Consider the following 20,870-nt stretch of genomic DNA (forward strand, 5'->3'; position numbering starts at 1 on the left):
TTACCCCTGAGACGCAGTGAAACGGCCGCATGTTGCTGCTGGTCAAGTAACAACCACGCAGTGTTACGTGTTAAGACTTCACTATGCTGTGAAGCATAGTACAGGGGTCCATCTAATACTAGAAACCTCTACTTCTTCTTGGAGGGAAAGACTGTTTTCTGCCAGGGTAAGGCTGATTAAAGTAACACGCAGTTCCAAGTTGATGCCTGTTTTATTAGAATCTCATATAATGATTTTTAAATGTAAACCGCCCGATTTATGACACTCAAGGATCAAAGAGCTTGTTGCTCTTTGTCCAAAAAACTCTAGGTCGTGAAGAAAAAGACATTCTAACCCAACATCTTCAGTACGTTAATTTGAAAGTGTAAACAAAGTAGAATTTCATTGAAAGCATTTAATAGCCGAAACAAGCAATGTGAAAAGCTGAACTACAAACGAAACAATACAACCCGACATGCATGCTACAAGTTTACCTTTCCACAACTATTAGTACTTCCAGGTCAGTTCTTTCCACCAAAAAGATGCTGTAGTGGCGAAAAGATTATGCTGGGGAAACAACAACAACAAAAAGAGCACATTACACTCACAATACTTCTCTGAGAATTGTAATAACAAGGTAATTTCTGTCCACCAGAAAGACACAACCCCCGCACAAAATAATACAAAGGAAGACTGAAAAAACAGAGGAAACGTAAAGAATAACTTGTGCGGTAACGGTCTAGTCCCAATAGTTAAAGGGACTGGCATACATGATGATTAACAAGGAGTTTTAATTCTTCCAGAACTAACTCACATATCAAACAGTTACTGCCGACGTTCAACTTGTGCTGTGCAGTGAACAGACGACTCTTGCGGGATACAGCTTCGACAGCTTTAGAGCACCCGTTTAGTCAGCAATGCCCAGCAACCGTTTGCATGGTTACTTTAATTTCGGTTTAAAAGGGTGTCTTTGGGAGTCAAAGTTACAAAGGCCACAGTTGCTAAGAGGCCAAATAAAGGTCATACTCACCTTAACGGGACTGAAGGTCCGTCCCGGGAAGGCCCCGTTAGAAGGGGGAGTGTTTCAGTCCTTTAGAAATCGGGCTGGAGATGGCACTCCTCAGCCGATAAAAGCCACACTGTGTGAGGGCTCTGACTGAGGTCAGCAACCCTCCCGGGAGGAGGTTTTTTCCCCAAGACAGCTCAGAAGAGGAACATTCACGGGGAATGCTGCACCTTACCACAAGGCAAAAGGACATCCCTGAATGTTCCTTTGCCTTGGGAGACTTTGGTTTAACCACAGAAAAGAGCTACCCGTTCTTCAAGATAATGTAGAATCACCTGAACTGCCAGCATCAGGCACAGCCTCTGACACAGGCTCCGACACAGCCAGGACTGCACCTGCTCATAGCTGCAGTGTTAGTACCTTCTCCAGAACTTGGCGAGACCTCTTCCTTCTGACTCCACGTTTCCTTTGTCCACCATTTGGTCCATTTGCTGCAGTAGCTGCATCGCACCCTCAGCCCGACCGGTTGCTGTTCTTTGTTCAAGGTTAGATTCCACAGGTCCCCCTGGAAGAAACAGCAGCAAGAACAAAAACACAAGCTCGCTCTCTCCACGCTCCCTGCATACCCAACGGCAGACCCCAAAGCCGAGAGATGGGTCCAGACTCTGCCTGACGTGACGCCTGGGAGCTTTCAAAGCAATCACAATGCAGACTGATTTGGAGGTAGGCTCCCATCTCATAGTCCAGCTCCGAAAGAGCTGCGTAGCCCACCTCGATGGGTGGGAATTCCTTATGCGGGAAGAGAGTCTCGGCCAAAATCATTGGTGACCTACCCCTTTACAGTGGTTGTAATTCCTGACCTCACATGCTGGAAAATACCAGAGACGATTTTTAAAGGAAAACTCGTACCGATGTAATCCTTGCAGCTTTTGATTTACTACGGCCAATTTGAATGAAACAGTCCAGGAACTCCTTACTTACAGAAACTCACTTGGTTACAGCCCACGGTAAGGGATGCTGGACTAAACTCACACTCATTTTCTTTGGAGGAATTCTGAAAGGAAGAGGAACCCAAGAACTGTTACACAATGTAAAATTCTGCTGTACCGGAGATTTTTGTTTGTTTGCTTGCTTTAAGAACTAAAAGGCAAGGTCTACTCTCTTGTTCTGCGATTTTATTTTTTTCTCTGCTACGACGAGGACTTTTCTTCACCAATACATTTCTACCCCTCCCTCCTCAGGACATCCACAGGCCAAACATAAAGCTGTAATTCATTGAGTAGACTTTAACATAGCAGATAGCGAAAGAGTAACAGCAGCTATGGCATAGACAGAGATTTTAAAAATCACAAACAGAGGTGCTGTGGGAAAAAACAGCCACTGGACAATGCAGGCCCCTAGACATTAGCCCTGCTAAGACACAGTCCTAGGAAACAGAGTAACAGGGAAGGGACAAAAGTGAAAAGTGCCAGAAGCAAGAAGTGAGCCAGGAATACCCATTAGCAAGGTTATCAGCAACACGAAGGACCACAAACAAAAAAATCAGCACGTGAGCTTCTTTAAAAGAGGGTAAACCAACTTTGTCATAGAGAGAAGATAACAGTAGATCCACTCCCTGATGGTGTTTCTCTTGCACTAAGCTCAGGTTCACGCAAAATTCCAAACTTTAGATGGCCCGAGATCTTTACAGTTTAGTCTCAGAGCATTAACTAAGGTAGGAAAATGCAGTGACAGGCTGAGCGTCTCGCAGTTCTCTTTCTTTCTTTCTTTCTTTCTTTCTTTCTTTGACTTCCACTGGTGCACTTGGTAAGCGGAAAGATGCGCGGGCTCGACTCCAATCATCCTGACCAGGCAGCCTACTGTCAAAATTGCAGGCCTAGAAGGCATTTGGACGAGAGCTGAAAAGGCAATCTATTTAACAGCCACGTGACTGTGGCACTTCCATGCTCCTCCTTCTGAATCGAGCGCCAATGTTGTAAAGTCAATCCTACATGTACTAAGTAGACAGATTTCCTTCATGTTTAACGAGACCCTTCCCTTTTTGAGATGCATTCTCAAACACCAGGTGGATTTGGATCCAAAGTCATACACTGCTGATAAACTGAACAAGAGCCCTGGAGGAATCATTAGAGGAATCCTGAGAAAGCACAGGAGCTACTGATATGTTTTTTCCTAAACCTGATCTTTCTTCTCATCTTGAATACCAAAAGAAACCAAGTGGAAAGCAAACCAAATGGAAAGCATGTCACAGAAGCACCTGGCTCTGATCTCCTAAAAAAATGCACATAGGGAGAGGTCATCTTGCCCATGATTTCATGCAGTGCTCCTGACAGCTGGTCTGGTATTCATAAACACAACAGTTTGTGTCTGGACATCCCTCTCAGCGTAACTCTGCCCTGACTAGTACAAATTCCAGGGACGAGTCACGGTGACACGAGCATCTGTTCTGGAGAAGGTTCTTCTCACCTGGATTGGTATTTGCTGCGTTGATGATTCATTCATCATAGTTCCAGTTTACCTGGAAAGAGCTCAGGACATCTCCTCCCACACTAGTTAACACAATATGAGGTTACGGTGATCTCTGCCACCTACCACATTAGTTCTCAGGGTCCAACGTGCTAACCTGGAGCTCCAGCTTTCAAGGACTCTAATGTTTGGGAAATTCAGCCACTGTACAAGGACCGGAGGCATTCTGGGGACAGTGATTATAGCAAAGCGGGGAATAAAAAAGCATCTTTCAGAGGATGACCCTTATCCCACCAACAGAGCGTTTGGAGCACCTGAGGAAAGAAGCCAGAAAGAGCATGTGTAGAGACCTGTCACTAATTCTGCAAAGGTACGCCGAGGGGAAAAAAAAAGCGATACAGGTTTTAGAAACAAATAAGCCTGCTCGTTACAGAGAAGTTCTTCTGTACTGAATGCTCCCGAGGAGTTAGCAGGCAGTCCCCTTCCTACCTTGAAAATCCAACAAACCCATCAAAAAACCCTCTTCTGAAAGAAAGTTTGGGGCTTACAACAAGGTGAGGCCTGTTTCAATACAGGAGTTTATCTGTGCAGGCTTGAAGGTAACCATGCAACTAGTAGCACCTGAAATTGCAGGCTATTGTATATGCGGCGAATCCCCGCACAGCAATTATGCTGGGACTGGCCCTTTGAAACCAGCTCTACAGCAGCAAGCAGGCAGTATGCCCTGGCCATCTGAGATTTCAAGCAAGCCTGTTGAAGACTGTCTGAAGTTTTACTGAATCCTTCTATATTTTGTGTTTCTTTGTGAAATAAGCAACTGTAAGAACATCTTGATTTAGGAAGTTAGCCTCTATGTTAACGTTATGTATGGGTTGCTGTGCTACTTGTTATCCGAGGCTGGGTTGCTTGAAGTCCCTATTCTCTGGACCATGTCAGCCTCAGTCCTTATTCTCTGGACCATAACCAGAGCCCCGAGGTTCTGTTGTATATGGGATGAGTTATTTGACAACCTGGCAAGGTAGATATCTAGCTGGCCAACTTGGCAACAAAACCTACTTTTAAGGTGTCCTGAAGTGCACTGCCTTCATTGTAATACTAAAAAACACACCCACAGGTCAAGACGACCCTTGCCCAGGTGAAGACCCTTCCCCTGCGCAAGCGTAGTAACAGAAGAGAATGACACAGCAGATATTATAACTATATGCAAATCACTAACCAATCATTGTAACTGGGAGTGTACTACCGTGTAATTTCTGTGTATAAATGTCACGGTGAACTTGGCATAGGTGTGCTTGATTTGTGGAAGTTCCACCTAGCCCCCGGCGCCGCAATAAAGAATGCCTGCTTTCTAAAACTCCAAACTGAGTCTTAGGGAGTTCATCACCTGCCGACTTACGGTAACAAGCCCACAGACAACATTTGCGTAAAGGCTCAGCCAGTTGTGGAGAGGTCCAAAAGGTTCCTGAAATGGGGGCAGCATGTCATCATGCAGAAACACGCAGAAATCCAGGTATTTGGTGCAACTGTTCACCTCCCAAGGAACGGGGGGAGAAGCAGCTGTTCCTTTTATACTACCGGGCAACTTCTTTTGTGGACAATCCCAAGAGGAATGAGTTTGCCTCCTCGGAAAATACTCTCTCCTAAGAGTTGGAGAGAGAAAAAGGCCAGGAAGGCGATAGGGCGGCAGGGATTTGAACTAAACTTAGAATGGGTATGAGTAGCCAGGAAATGCATGAAATGCACTGGGACTTTTGGGAGGATGGGCAACGGGCAGGAGGAGGAGAACAGGGGCGTTAGGGAAGACCCTGTTACCTAAAGGGTGTGCCTAACAGCAGCTCTGTCAGAGCAGCCTTTTAGCCTGTGGGCTAACAGAGAAGGAATCTTCCCCTCCTGACAAGGTCTCTGGAGAACAGTGGGTTTAGAAAGCAACTGCCAATCCCTCTGCAACAATCCTGTCATAAATCTGCCTGCCGACGCCACAGTGAGAAAAGGCATGACACTGTTCAAAGAAGAGGGAGATGCCTGCAAGGCCATCTGCCCAGAGAAGGGACGCTGCTGGGCATGGCAAGTACTCGCACTGAAGCCAGTGTCCAGGTGTCAGCACCCACTGCTGGCCCTTCATGGAGTTCTGCACAAAGGGGCATCCGAGGTTAAAGAGGAATGGAGTCTTGAAGACAGGGCAGGGCATCCTTCAGGCTCACCTCTGAGAGGCCGAGCTCACCCCTGAGAGGCTGAGCTCACCCCTAGGGTTCATAGCTTGACAGTCAGAAAAGCTTGTGTAAAACTCATCCCTTGGCTAAGCTTGATGAGCAGGAATCAAAAATGTCTCGATGCAGGTGATGCAGGTGAAAAGGGAGAAAAAATTCACCCGAAGGCATTTTTATGCTTGCCACTTTAAGAATCCAGGACTAAACAGATGCTGTTGTCTCTTTCTGAATATTCTGTAGCTTACCGTTTCAAATCCATGCTTTGCTTTGCTCATACGGTGAACACGCTCGGCTCCAGTTCTAAAAATAAGTCAAATAAGTAAGAACTGAGTTTACAAAACGTCACAAAAAGGAAGCAATCTTGTAAATGGCTACTCCAAGTATTTCATCAGAAACCAGGACTCTAGTACCTCTACCAACAAGACCTATACCCTTAATCTATATTTGTACTCATGCTTCAAAGTCCCACTTAAAAACCGAAAATATGCACTCATTCCAGTATTGGGCTTTCTGCTTTTCTAGTAAAACCAACAAGCGGTTAAAGAGAAAAAGTGTTACACGACATGGAAAGGGGGATGAGCAGCGAGTTGAGAAAGCTTGCTAATCCTACCCGGTTACTGACATAAAGAGAAGGGCAGGTAGCAAAGAACCGCAGAAAGACCTTGCAAGACTCGGTCATGGAGCAATAAAATGGCAGAGGAAACGCTGTACAGAGAGGTACAAAGCGATGCACGTGGGGAAGAACAATCCTGGCTTCACACACAAAAGAGTGCTCTTTGAGCTGATCAGTATCACTGGGGAGCGACACCTGGAGATTCCGATCGCTCGACACTCAATAGCACCCCAAGAACACCCAAATCCAAATCCCCCGTGAGGAATTATGAGCAAAAGAGCTTGTCCAAAAAGAGGTGGTCTGATTACAGTAGACAAACTCCTTCCCGGGGGGCTGGCGGGGGGCGGGAATGCTCAGGCTGAATGAGCTCTTCAGTCTAACAGAGTAATCGGGAAAAAATGGCAGAAGGCTTGAAGTCGATGCCTCACCAATTTAATTGTGAAATCAAGAATACACTTCAAAATTTTTAACTGTTTTAATCTTTTCTGGAATCGCGTAACTGCTGGGGCAAGATACAGGACTAAGAGAGAACTGCCAGACTGGATCATGAAATAGCCCTTTCTGGCCTTGTGTTTTATGAATCTCCAACTCACGTGTTGGCTAAAAGAGATTAGAAAGCATTCTGGATCCTCGTCTCATTCTTCACCCATTTCCAGCAGTTTTATTGTGACCAGAAACTGATGGCGGGGAGGGAAATGAAAGGATTACATTTGTATGAGCAGGAAAAGAACTGGCTTCAGACTTCTCCCGTTATAATCTCTGCATGAAAGACATCTGGGAATTGGGTAGAATATAAGGCAACAAGGGAGATGATTTGACATGGTCTGGACATCCCCACGGAAGGGGAAAGGTGAGCATAAACACTTCCGATCACAACACTGGATCTGGGACTCTCTGCCACGTACTTGTAAGTCCAGACACGGACTTTCTTTTTTTAAAAGCTACACTCCATGAAATAAAGAAGCCTGCTAGACTAGAACTAATATTGCGCCTGCCTCCGAAAGGTAATCAAGAACTGAGCTTGAAGGTAGCCACCATGAGCCAGCATTGCACCCTCGTGCTGAAGGCGGCCAACAACATCCTGAGCTGCATTAGGAAGAGTTCTGCCAGCAGCTCGGGGGAGGTGATCCTTCCCCTCTGCTCAGGGCTGCTGAGGCCAGTCTGTGTGCTCTGTCCAGGCTGGGCTCCCCAGGACAACACTGGCACTCACTGGGGTGAGCCCAGCAAAGGGCCACAAAGATGAGGAAGGGGCTGGAGCACCTTTCGTATGCGCAGAGGCTGGGAGAGCTGGGACTCTTCAGCCTGGAGAAGGCTCAGGGGGGATCTTATCAATGTACACCTGATGGCAGGGAATGAAGAAGAGGGAGCCAGGCTCTCCTCAGCAGCGCCTTCTGGCAGGACAAGAGGCAAAGGGCACAAACTGCAAAACATGAAATTAAATCTGAGCACAAGAAAAAACTTTTTGACTGCAACTGTGGTCAAGCACTGCAACCGGTTGCCCACGGAAGTCGTGGCGTCTCCACCCTTGGAGTCCACTCAAAACCTGAGGGGACACGTCCTGGGCAACCCGCTCTGCCTGACCCTGCTTGAGCAGGAGGGGTTGGACTCCATGATATCAAAGGTCCCGTCCAACCTCAATGAGTCTGTGAAATCCAGAGAGAGAGAGATCTACTTTGGAATCATCATGAGAAGTTTAGTTACCAAACAAACCGATGGGAAAGATGTGTGAGAATACTCATGTGCACACACACCACGTGCAATTCCCTGAGACTTTAAAGCACTTTCAAAACAGCAAGCTCAAATGTGTTTTGCCGTCAGCCTCAAGCTGAGAGGCAGCATTCATCAGCCGACGCAGAGGAACAGGCTGGCAGGCAGCTAGAAAACCGTTCCCAGTTCTTCCCTTGTCATCCCTGGCTCAGGTGTGCAAGCCAGTGCACTGCTTTGGCTAGTTGCCGAGTTCTCATCCCGCTGTGGTTCTACAGATAACACGAGCACAAAGGAGACAAACAGGAAGACCTCTAGCATGGGAACCTGAAAGCATATGACAACTCTTCTCCAAGCATGGGCAACGCTGCCGAGATTCTGTCACCTAAGGAAGAGAAGGAAGACGACAAATACGGCAAAGGATTACACAGGAATGAAATATGAGGAAGGTACAAGAGACATTAAAAATACTGATGTGTGCCCTGGAAGACTATTTTGTAGTCAACTGACCTGTCCATACCCAACTGTGGGCATGAGGTCGCTGCTCCGACTTCCACTCTTCTCCTCTTCACTGCCTCTTCCACTGCAGTACTTTCTGACACGTCATTTCTTCTCTTCACCTTCAAAACATTGCAAACTTGGTATTGATAAAATTTGATTTTGACTTTCCTATTTCAGAACAAAATTCAGAGTTAATATACATTCACACTTTGCAAAATTGTTCATGTTTATACAACGAAAACCAAAAAATGATTCAGGAATAAAAGATTAGCTGCCTTATTCAAACAGAAGATAAGCACTGAGAGGCCATCCAGAGAATTATGCTCAACTGTTTTAAGCAAAATTACTGCTTTCCAGGACATCCTATTTGCTCCCTTTTTAGAGGGGCGCCTAGGAATGGAATTGGCAGGAATGTAATGCTAGCAGAGAGAGCGGGATTTTCTTTTGGGGAGTTTGGACAGGACGTCTTCACTAATTCACTCCATCTTCAGACACCTACCTGTATTGAAAACAAACCTACCCTGAGCTCTCATTAAACAAAAACTTTCCAAAGCAGCTTACCTTTGTTGTTTACGACACATGCGGTACCTAGGAAACTACTGAATTAGTCAGCAATATCGCCCTCATACAGACTCTCACAGTGAAGAAACCATTGGACACCTCAGCTCAGACTTGTAGAAAACACATCTAACCGAAGCCAGCAGGGCTCTCAGGTCCTGAGGCAGGACTTCAAAGTCCACTGGAATTGACAGGAAGATTTCTCTCAACTCGCGTGGTTCTAGGGGGGAATTCAGTGCCACCTTACGTTGCCTCACTGACGCCTAGACAGAGGAGAACTGCAGCATTGCCTATATATATTCTGCTTCTCCAGACTATTTAGAAGGTAACTTAAAAAACAACAACAACAACAAACAAAACACACACACAACTTACAAGCTCATAACTGCCCTTGTTTCCGTCTTTACCTGCAACAGAGGTATTATAAAATGTGGTGAATATTTGGCAACTGGACTTTCTTGAACCAACTTAAAAGTACATTTTTGCATTGCACCTCACTTTCCGAGAACAAGATAAACTACTTAGAAACCACGACGGACCTGCATATGACATGCTGAAATTGAAAAACGGCAAATACAGCTCTTTCAGAACTAGGAATTCCTGGCTGTGAATACCACATGTCGATGGGATGGGGACAACTGCTTTTCTTGAAGAAGTCTTCAGAAGAGAAGAAGGAACTGAAGAACTGCTGGCATCACCCTGTGTTTTGGGCACCAGATGGAAGATGCAAGGACATCTGGAGCATAGCCTCCAGGGAATATTGGCCAGCTAACCTCTGAGGCATGGCATCCCATACCTATTTTCCTGAAGAAAAATCCCTGCCAACAGAAACTTGAAACATCAGTGCCTGAAAGTAACAGCATGTTACTGGCAGCTTTTCCCTGGAACCAATAATCAGAACAGGAAATAGTAAGAATAAACACTCCGTCTTCACAACAGAGGAGGTTAAATGTAGAGTCCCACAGAGGTCTCGGCTGGGGCCTGAGGCTGTTCGGGGAATTCACAGAACACCTGGAAAATGAGGCACTAGTGAGGTGACAACATTTGCTAATTACACAAAAGACATTATTACCAAAATTACTATCATTATTGAGAAAAACAAATGCATTCTTTCTTTAGGAAAACAGAAACAAAGAGTGTGAAGTTCAACGTCAACAATCGTAGCCAAGCACAAGGAAGAAAAACATGCATTCCATATACACGTGCTGGCTCCAGCCTCGCTACTGACGTGAAAGAATGAAGGTTGGGAGCCACTGGGCATTGCTTCATAAAAATACTAGCTGAAGGCTCAGCAGTGGTTGAAAAGGCAAAGAGAGATTCAGGACACCGTAGAAAAGCAATACAGGGCAAAAGAGAACACATTGTTCTGCTCTACTTCAAAGCCACGGTTCAGCCATACTGCACGCAGTTTTGCTCCCTCTAATTCAAAGACACAGCAGATGAAGGGAAAGGGAAAAGCAAGACATAGATCACAGATGTTTCCAGAAATTATCTAAACATAACCATAGCGACTTACCGCAAGATACGTTCTGCTGAAATGAGTTGAGTTCTAGATACACAGTGCAAATGTAGGGATAAGGCACAAGATGGACATTCTCATGTTTGAATCTCATCTTCGATACGCTCTCCCATTTACTCAAATCTGAGAACGACGATAAGACTTAAGAACATAGCACTGACATTTCGAAGGAGCGGGAGTCCTGACAACGTCTTCTTGTAAAGCTTCAAAAGTCACACCACACTGCACGTGTGCGTAAGGGAGAAAATACAATCTGTCGGTGTGAACTTTGTGAAAAAACACTAGTAACACATTACAAGAAACACTCAGCCAGGTGACACTCTCCCATCAGTCACCTGTATTAACAGTGTCGTGCTTCCTTAACTGCATTTGGCTTCAGTCCCGACATCCTCCCGCGAGAAACAACATGCCAGGCTCTTCCAACCCTAGGAATAAAACCTCATCAGCTTTCCTAACTAAAAAGTAATTATTTAAAAATTATTTTAAAAACTGAAAAGGACTAGGATTCATAGGAGTGGCATCATTGCGTTTACTTCACAGTTCAAAATGGGAGGAAAAAAGACAATTGACATGACAACCGCCACAGTTACAGACGCTCCTTCCTGTGGGTGCAGTTCTGACACCAAGGAGCTCATGCACGCAAGGATGGATGACGCTAGACAGCAGTCTCCTTACGTGCCTCTGACCTCAGGAAGAAACGGGTAAAACGAATACTTTCGGTCCATTTGCTAGCAGAAACTAACATCCCGAGGACTGGAGATGGAGCCCAGGATTTGCCTAGATGAAACACTGACACAATCAGTTCCTTTCAGGGATGAAATTGCTCGTTTGAGTTTGGCTTCCAGGACTCCCACAGCTGGTGATTACCTAAGAGTTACGCTACAGCCCGACACACAGACTGCAGGACAACTCAGCACGCCAGGCCTCTGAGCCTGCAGTGCTCATCAGGGCCCAGCGCTGGCTGAGCAGGTGGGTGGACTTCCACGTTCTAGAAATGCAAGTTTGTGAATCAAACGCTCCTCAAGCACGCAGGCAAAACTGGCTGAGCTTTAGAGAAGCAATCCAACAAGGCGGCTTCCTTTGCTTGGGTGCTTCCCGTCTGACGATGCTCTTGGCACAGGACTAAGTTGCTATCATACTACCAGCTTCTGACAGAGAAAGAGGGTGACCTCGTTCTTGCCTGCCATTACAAGGTGTGGCAATAATGCAGTCTTCCCAGACTGGAAGGGAATGCCTTGGAGGCGGAAACACCTGGGTGTTCCTTACTCCTGGGCACCCAGAACCACAGGAGGTGGTGCCAGAGGGCCTGACCCGATTCACAGACTGACACACCTCAGACTGAAAAGGCTTCTCATTCAACTAACTTACTTTTCTCTTCAACAAGAGCCTCAGGAGCCTAACTTCTTCTTAACCCTTTACGCTACAGCAACTGCAATATTCAATCCTCACGTACCTTAGAAGAAAACTACTGCGGTCCTCTCTACGAGCGGGCCAACATTGCTGAGCCTGTAAGGAGCGTTTTACGCTTTATTAACCTTTTGAAACAATGCACTAGCTTTGCGTGCAATCCCATTAGCTGGGCTTCCTGTGACTTTATATAGACACGTTCATTTTCTCTGGCTAAGTCTGATTTGGAACGCAGGGGTGTTCATCTGAAAACACTGCAAAACACACTTTTCACAGCAGTTCTCTGGTGAAGGCAACAACTGAGGAGGGTCTTCAGTTAACGTCAAACTGCAAAGCTCAAAGAAGTCACACTCCAGCTAAAGATCTGCTTTTAGACGCTACTAGACGTGAATGTCAAATTAAGCAATGCCCAACAGGTACAAGTCATTGAATCTTTTCTTTTACGAGTGGGAAAGAAAGGATACACGGAAAGATAGTGAAGTGGTCTGTAGAAAAGGGATGTAAATCATCAAGATTTCCAAGGATTACTCGAATCGCTTCCTGGAGAGGCCAAAAAAAGAAAGGAAGGAAGAATATTAACAATATAGCCACAATTCCACTGTCAAGTACAGTTTCAAGGCTTGGGAAAAAATTAAAATTCCTTTACAGTTTGCATGAATCATGGAAGAGCGGGTTCTAGATATTTTGCTTTTCCTCCTCCCCTTCTTCGCCCCGCTCCCTCCCATCACCTTAGAGTGCACCGCACTAACAGACTCATAGAAATTGAAGGGAACGAGTATCTTCATCTTGAATAAACACAGAAGCATTACTATGGAGACTGGAGGTGTGCTTTTAACTTTAAGAAGTTTTAAATGTAAGAAGTCTCCTTTTTTCCAGCAAAACACAGGTAGGATTGACCTGTTCCGAAAATAAACATCTTCCTCTTTTTCTGAATATCGGCCCAATTCAGGCACAAGGGAACTGTAATTCAGCCCCAACAAACCCCTGCCTTAGAAATGGGAAACTTTTTCTAGTAATACTTTTCAATATTTTCAAAAGTGAAAAAGAAAAAAAAAGTTAAACAATAATTTTCCATATCAATTAAAATCAGCACATTTTCTTCAACAATATGTATAATGCTATTGCTGTACTCTGAAGGGTTTTTTAGAATTAAGTTACAGGAGCATTTTTAAGCAGGCAAGGTATCTGTCTCATTTCCTGGGGAATGGAAGGGGCTTTCTTCTGTCTCAGGAAGAAGATGGCAACAACAGAACTCATCGGTTGTGACCAAGCAAGTAATGGCATCATTAAATGAACATCCACTGGTTCCACTAGCTCCACAGCTACGGGGAAAGCATGTGCGATTTAGCATTAGATTAGCCTCTGTCAAGCCAGCTCACCGGCACTGCCACAGCTCCTGAAACAAGAGGAGGCTTTGACAGCTACTCAAGCCTGAGAAGTTAAAAGCGGTGGTCAGGTCTGAGGCTGAGCGTGAAACCATGGCAGAGTGCTACTGCAGAATGAATCTGAACAGCAATCAGAAAGGAACGGGGGGCAACGAGCTCGACAAATAGGAGTTTTCATTTGTCCAGTTTTAACAGTCAGTACCTTCTCCAAAACATCTCAAATAACAGCATGACTCGTCTACGCTAATTCTTGCCTGTTGGTGACATTTTTCGTTTACGTCATTTTTTTCACCCTCGTACTCTCCAGGGAAGTTCCCCGTTACTCGCACTTGAAATGCTGCATGTGACAAAATGTCCTCAGTCCCATAACGAACAACAGATTTGCTCAGCCTAACATTCAGCTAAGGTCCCGTGGACCTGCTTCATCTCCTACCTCTAACTCCTTGACAGCACTTCCAGTGTTGTCGAGATCAGGAGCGCTGCGAAGCAAACAGAGAGAGTTAGTCCCACCCCAGCCAAAAAGCAACGGAGCTACATTCGTTTTGAGAGTTTCAACACCAATCAAACATCGTTCCCATTGCACAGAGAAAATGCTTAGCAGGCAGGTGAATTCCTAATTTATTGTTCTTAAAAAACATCCAGTATTCCACAAGGACTGTTTCTTGTGAACTTTCTGCCCATTTGGATTTTGTGTGTCTGAGGATACAATGGATGAGAGATCAGATCTTTCCAGTCGATCCTCAGTAACCTTTAGGACTGGTTTTTTGACAAGGTGCCCTCAAACCAGCACCTCCGTCTTCCAGCCTATCACCATGCCGTTCTACTCAAGGCACTAAAAGAAGGAACCTCGGGACGTGCCTCTTAATCCCCTCCACGGGGCAAACCTGCAGAGGAACGGGCCTTCACAGCATTGCAGCTAGGCCCTGTGATGCTGGGAGTTGTCTACTGCCTGCATCAAACCGCGCTCCCAAATATTAACTACATCTTTTGTAAGCCAGCTTCTCAGAAGTTGTTTGCTGCTAGGTATCGGCCAACAGTAAAACGCACAGGGAGAGGGAAGGTCTTAAAGAAAATCCAAACCCATTACAAAGTAAACAAATCACGCAAACGTCACTTGGAAGTAAGTAAATAAAGTGGAGCGTAAGGAATTATGGCGTGCAAGTGTTCTCTGGTACATGGTTTTCCCTGGGGATTCAGGAGACCTTCAGTGAAGATGACCTCGCTCTACCAAAAGCCTGCACGCCTGTGTGACAGTCAGCTCTATCATCAGCTGGGATCAGCTCTTGCAACTCTTTCCACGTTCTTTTGGGAACCTGTCCCCAGATCGGTCACCATCTTCGTGTGGGCAAAAGGAGTTTCACCTCCCAAATCTGCAGGCTAACTGACAGCATTGCTTTGGGCATAAGGCTATGTAGGCACTTGGGACTTACTCCTTTACCCTCTCTTAGGAACCGGGAGTGAGTCCAGATGCTTTGAACAAGTACCCGCTATTCACCACAACCATGACACGATGGGGAAGACTTTCACGAGTTGCGCTCTCAAAGGAGTTGCTTTTGCTATGCGTGACCATGTTGATATGAAGACCGACTTGATGAGCTCACTACCAATTCCAGAAGTTATTCTGAAACACAAAAGGTGCTGCAGAAGTGTCGCGTCCTGTTCCCTCAAGTAGAACGATGAACTGCAAGAACTCGTGCTGCAATGCACACGAACCGTGAGACACGCAGGGGCAATGACAGGCTGCCAAACTCCAACAAACGTAGTGCTCTCTTTACCATCAGGAGACCACACGCCTGCAGGCTGTTCAGAAACGTACGCACACTACTGGCAGCGCCTTCCAAAGGGATTACGCTGAGGGAAAGAGCTTACTCACAGGCAAGAGCAACATTTCAAGGATCTTCTGAACACTACACGACACCACAAGACAGACAACACATCTTCCTCCCCAACATCAACACAGAGAACAAAACAAGGAGGAAGGTTAGTCCTCCTGGATCTGACACTATTCCAGCAAAATGCTAATAACCAAAGCTAAAGAAACAATTGCGTTTCAATTCATCCCAATATAAAGTCATGCAACGCAATTTCAAAGAGCCAGCCTGCTGCCACAAAGGAAAAAGGAGACCAGCGTTGCACGACGTTTAATGTAGCTTCAGGTCTGGAGACAGCCTAACTGGCATGACGTTCATAGCGCATTCTCTTCCGTTCTTCTGCAGCTAACAGCAGTCACTTCCAGAGTAAACCCAGGCTCTGGCAACGTCTGTGCACATCTGACTGCAAAAGCACATCCACTCACGCTCATAAAACCACTCTACAGGCAGATGCTTGAGTCATTGCCTACGGCATTTTAGCCCTGCTGCAGCCTCACTGGCATGAAAACAGGGCTGTCGGGATGGCACAACGCTCTTTGGTTTCTCTCGTGCAGGGATACTTGCCGACTCAAAAGGATCTCAGTCCTCGTTTCTGCATGGTTGCCACCATCTGAAAAGAGATTTAACCTCAACAGTTTGTAAGACCTCCCAAAAGCCTGTGAGGGCATCAACCTTGAACTGCTGTCTGCTGATGATCACAGCCTTGAAGGATGTACACAGGGAGCCACGTTACGCTCAGCCACTGCTTTGGGGGTTTTTTATTAATATTTATGAATACTGTCATTATTAATTACTTACCAGAGGCTGACACAGCAACAAGTCATAAACTTTCAGACCAAGTCTGAGCTCTACAGAACAGACCTTCACAGGACACAACCTATAAGCACCTGCTTTGGGATACTACCCTTAAACCTCAGCAGCTCTGTCTCCTTTTGCCAGAGTAGCTCAAACTTCTGTGATTACCATAGCCCCCAGCCTCCAGGATTCTGAGTCCCCTCTCAAATTAAAAGCTCCAGAGCTCCTCAAGTGAGCTGGTCAAGGTTTTGCCCACTCGCAAAAGCACTTGCCCATCATCGCTGTGTGCCTGACCAGCAGACACAAGCAGATTTCCTCCAGGGCAATACCCTCAGGGAAAGTCTTTTCTTCACCTCTAATAGATCATCCTCTCTTCTTGTTTGGCATCTCCCCCATCTGACCAGACTACTCAGCACCCTGTGCTTTCGTTACTTTGCTGGCTACTAACTAGAACTTCCTATTCGAGGCCTACCACACAACTGTTACCTCCCACAACCCTCCTATTCATTGTCCCCTGCACACCCAAAGGCTGTTTTCCTTTCTCTTCCTTGCACGCCTGTGGTACCACAGACTAAAATACTCTCCCTTCACTCTCATTTCTCAGGCTTGCCACTACAGTGCCTTCTAGAAAATGAGACGCAGTTACCCCAAAAGTCCTGCTCAGCCCCTCTGCCCGCAGGAGAGGCACGCTGCGCTTTCAAAACAACAGGACAGGTTTGTCACAAACACATCTGAAATAGGAGTGGCAGTGGAAAGGGAACCTTGAGAGAAAAAATACCGAGAGCACAACAAACATCTACTGCCAGCAGCCAGTGAGAGCTTCCAAAGACTCTTCCTACACCCACACTTGAGCGCCAGATTGCAAGGCCAGCGAACGGCACATTGCTAACAGCAGACAGCCCAAGAAATAAGTACATACGTTGAGTACAGAGCTCCAAGGCTCTACTGGTTTTGACTGGGATAGAGTCAATTTTCTCCACAGCAGCTAGGATGAGGCTATGATTTGGATTTGTGCTGAAAAGAATGTTGGTAACACAGGGATGTATTAGCTATTGCTGAGCAGTGCTGACACAGCGTCAAGGCCTTTTCTGCTTCCCACCCCACCCCACCAGCGAGCAGGCTGGGGGGGCACAAGAAGTTGGGAGGGGACACAGCTGGGACAGCTGACCCCAACTGACCCAAGGGATAGTCCACACCACAGGACGTCATGCTCAGCAATAAAACTGGGGGAAGAAGGAGGAAGGTGGGGATGTTCAGAGCGATGGCGTTTGTCTTCCCAAGTAACAGTTACGCGTGATGGAGCCCTGCTTTCCTGCAGATGGCTGAACACCTGCCTGCCCATGGGAAGCAGTGAATGAATTCCTTGTTCTGCTTTGCTTGTGCGCACGGCTTTGCTTTACCTGTTAAACTGCCTTTATCTCAACCCACGAGTTTTCTCACTTTTACCCTTCCGATTCTCTTCCCTCATCCCACTGCGGGGCAGTGAGCGAGCGGCCGCGTGGGGCTTAGTGGCCGGCTGGGGTTAAACCACTACAAAGGCTCTAGAGCGTCTCAGGTAAACACTTACAAAATTTCAAAATGCTGTCAGTACAAACAGCCTCTTTTTCCACTGAAGCACAACATCCACACGTGGCAGTGTAATAGGAGCATGTTTTACAGCTCAAATTACTCTCTCGGGCCAATGCTCAGCCTGTGCAAGTGCAGTAGCACCTTTCACGTGACCCCTTTCCTGGCCAGTGAAAGAAGGCAGGAAACGAGGAGCCCCCAAGATCTGAATTTAGGGTCTCCTATTAACTCACTGCTACCTGCAGTCATCAAACCGCAGGTAGACTTCTCAGCTTTAACATGCTCACCTGCTGAAGTTGCCGTACCGGATTTTAAACTTGTACACAAGCCTGCCTGCATGGAGAAACCTTGTTTCAGGCAAGGGATAGGTGAATGGTTTCAATGACATCTTTCTTTCTCCCGGAATGCCAGCCTAGGGAAGCAGGAGAGTCAAAGGTAAATTACTAAAAACCCTTCACCACCTCTCATTCTGTCATACAAGAACAAAAGATTACACGCAGTTTTTCCCCTCGAGGACATTCGCAGAGAGAACCGGGGTTTCCTGCCAGGATCTCCTACAAGTCAGAAAACCCCCGATTCCGTGTCCGTTCCAATCAAGCAGGGTATTTTTGAGCAGGGTTAGAGGACAGACTTCGAGCTGACGGCTACCCGCCTTCAGCTGCACCGCTCCCGACACCTCACTGCCAACGTCCCTGAAGCTTTACAGGCCTCTTGCCCCGCCGGCTGGCAAGACAGCCCGGGCAGGCCTGTGTCGCAGCCCGTGACCGACACCAGGCTCTGAGGGACACCCCCGGCTGCTCTGGGTCCCTGCGGACCCTGCGGGTACAGCCAGGGGAAACGCGTTTCTCTCCGCACCCGCACGTCTCCCCGGTGCCCCCCGGCCTCCGCCGGACAGCCGCCGGCGGGAGGCAGTCCCCTGCTGCCCCCGCAGCCCCGGGGGCGGGAGGCAGGGAGGGGCCGGGGCTGGCCGGGCCTGCCGGGGGAAGGCCGGCCGGGACCCGCCGCGGACGCCGGCCCAGCGCCCCGGCCTGCCGAGAGGAGAGATGCCGCCGCCGCCGCCTCCTCAGCCCCGCTGCCGGCCTGCGAGGCCCCCGGGCAGCCCCGGCGCTGCCGACCACCGGCAGCCCACCGCTCCACGGGAGGGGAGGAGCCCCCGCCACGGCCACCGGCCCTGCCGCGCCCGCCGCCCGCCCTTGCCTCAGGCGGGGCCGGGCCGGGGCTGGGGTCGGAGCCGAGCCGAGCCGAACAGAGCCGAGCCCAGCCGAACAGAGCCGAGCCGAACAGAGCCGAGCCGAGCCGAGCCCAGCCGAACAGAGCCGAGCCCAGCCGAACAGAGCCGAGACCAGCCGAGACCAGCCGAACAGAGCCGAGACCAGCCGAGCAGCACGAGCCGCGGCGGCAGAGGACCGCGCCCCCCAGCGGCGCGGAGGTCCGCGCCCCGCCCCGCCGCTGGGCGAGGCGCCGGTGCCCGCCTGGGGCGGGGGGTCCCGGCGGCGGTGCCAGGGCGGGGGGCGGCTGCAGGCGAGGCCGGGCTCTCCTCGGGGTGCTGGTGGTGGCGAGGGGCTGGCGGGCAGGACCGTGCTGCCCAGGGGTGCGTTGGCAGCCCTGCGTACCCGCGTCCTTCCAGCGGGCACAGCCCTGCCGCGGGTTTGGGGGAACCCCCCCCCGACTGGCACGGTCGTGCCTTGAGCTGATCGGGTGGCTCCGAGCGCGACCGGCTCCTGCCTGTGTGCGCCGGGACGTGGCCAAACTCCGACCCCCGGGGACAGGGAATGGCCTCTGCGGTGTCTCTGGTGAAAGCTGCCCCGTGGGGGTGCCGGGGGGTCTCCTGGTGCCTCCGTGAGGACGCCTGTGGAGGGGACCCCCGCCAGCGCACCTCAGGCGGGGACGGGGCAGCTTGTTGGTGACCCTTCTGACAAGGGACCCCCTTTCAGAGGCCGCGGCGACGCTCGCTCAGCAGCACGTCGCTGCACCGTTCGCACGGCAGGACTCTGGGCCAGGCCCTGGGGACGCTGGGGACTGGCCCCAGCTGCAGGTGGGAAGGGGGGACGTGACGTGACGTGACGTGACGTGACGTGACGTGACGTGGCACAAAGTGCCCCGTGTGCCCCAGCTGGGCAACCCCTTTCCAGCCCTGGCGCAGCCTCCAGCACCCGCGCTGGAGGTGGCCGGGGCTGTGCTGCAGAGGTGGCATCGCAGCTGTGGGGGAGGCTCCAGGAGACGTCTGACCTGCCGCCAGGGAGGCTGGGGGTCGATCCCCGGCCGCTACAGCACCTCCTTTCCTTCCCTTTCTGCCCCACAGAGCTGCCTGCTGCACCTCTGCTCTGGGTCACCCGGGGCTGCCACCTCCCCCTGCTCCAGCTCCCCACGGCCGCGTGCTGCTCTGCACTGGCCGCTGCTGCTGCTGCTGCTGCTGCTGCACTTCAGAGGCAGCTGCATTTTGGGGCTTGGAGCGCTTTGGGTTCCAGTGTGAGCCCAAAGCATCGGAGGAGTTGGCCTTTGCCGCGTGCTGCTCTGCACTGGCCGCTGCTGCTGCTGCTGCTGCTGCTGCACTTCAGAGGCAGCTGCATTTTGGGGCTTGGAGCGCTTTGGGTTCCAGTGTGAGCCCAAAGCATCGGAGGAGTTGGCCTTTACCGCGTGGCAGGTCTTGCAGCTGCTTTCAAAGTGGTCTGGGGCTCTGCCCAGGCCTCTCAAGTCAGCGTTAACGCTGGTGCCTAATGACAGTCCCTTGACAGTGGCCCTGGTAGCTCATCCCTCTCTCTCCCAAACTGCAATGATGTCAGGCTTGCCGATTCTTGTTTTAGGCACCTTTCATGCACAGATTCCCAGAGATTTTTTCACTCCTCCGCTACACACACCGAGTGTGATTCCTGGAGGGCCACAGAAATGCAACAGCAGCGGCGTTAGTCTCGTCTGCAGTTTTTGAGAGGAAACTCCCTCTTAGATAGCTGTCCTGAGCCTTTCGGGCAGGCACGTTTTACTTCTAAAACAGACACAACTGAAAAGCTCTGACGATCAGCGACCTAGCTGAGCAATGATCAAAAAAAAGCCACTTTTTATCCCACGGAAGCCTAACAGTGACATTTGTAGGAAAAACAATGTCCCAATTAGTTCTCTTGCGCCAACCACAAAAACAGGTTTTGGTATAAAAGAAGAGGCTTCTAGTTGACTAAATGAAAACCTAAACAAACAACGAGAGCAGACACTGATCCGCCTCCTTGGGGCAGGACGGTCAGAATTTCCCTTTGCTCTGCAAAGGACATCCTTTCCATTAAAATGCAGAGCTCCTCCTT

At 48.9% G+C, this 20,870-nt stretch overlaps 1 protein-coding gene across 1 annotated transcript; it reads right to left on the reverse strand.

Moving 5' to 3' along the window:
* Nucleotides 1-200: 200 nt before the first annotated feature.
* On the reverse strand, nt 201-17,977 carry LOC143167424 (membrane-anchored junction protein-like). The gene is made up of 10 exons (XM_076352853.1): nt 17,865-17,977; nt 13,779-13,824; nt 12,425-12,500; nt 10,551-10,676; nt 9,410-9,441; nt 8,486-8,595; nt 5,904-5,958; nt 1,967-2,039; nt 1,406-1,550; nt 201-546 (listed from the first exon to the last, which is right to left on the reverse strand). Exons 1-10 carry the CDS (start codon nt 17,963-17,965, stop codon nt 501-503), a joined length of 810 nt encoding a protein of 269 aa, XP_076208968.1. The 5' UTR covers nt 17,966-17,977; the 3' UTR covers nt 201-500.
* Nucleotides 17,978-20,870: the final 2,893 nt, after the last annotated feature.

This window comes from Aptenodytes patagonicus, chromosome 15, assembly GCF_965638725.1.
Source record: "Aptenodytes patagonicus chromosome 15, bAptPat1.pri.cur, whole genome shotgun sequence".
NCBI lineage: Eukaryota > Metazoa > Chordata > Aves > Sphenisciformes > Spheniscidae > Aptenodytes > Aptenodytes patagonicus.

What these genes read in the sequence shown, in the direction of transcription:
- LOC143167424 (XM_076352853.1), bottom strand. Translation starts at nt 17,965, where the DNA reads ATGTCATTGAAACCATTCACCTATCCCTTGCCTGAAACAAGGTTTCTC. An exon ending in TCAGCAGAACGTATCTTGCG is followed by an intron (nt 9,442 to 10,550) that starts GTAAGTCGCTAT and finishes CCTCTGTTGCAG; the next exon opens with GTAAAGACGGAAACAAGGGC. An exon ending in ACAAGGGCAGTTATGAGCTT is followed by an intron (nt 8,596 to 9,409) that starts GTAAGTTGTGTG and finishes AATGTTTTGAAG; the next exon opens with GTGAAGAGAAGAAATGACGT.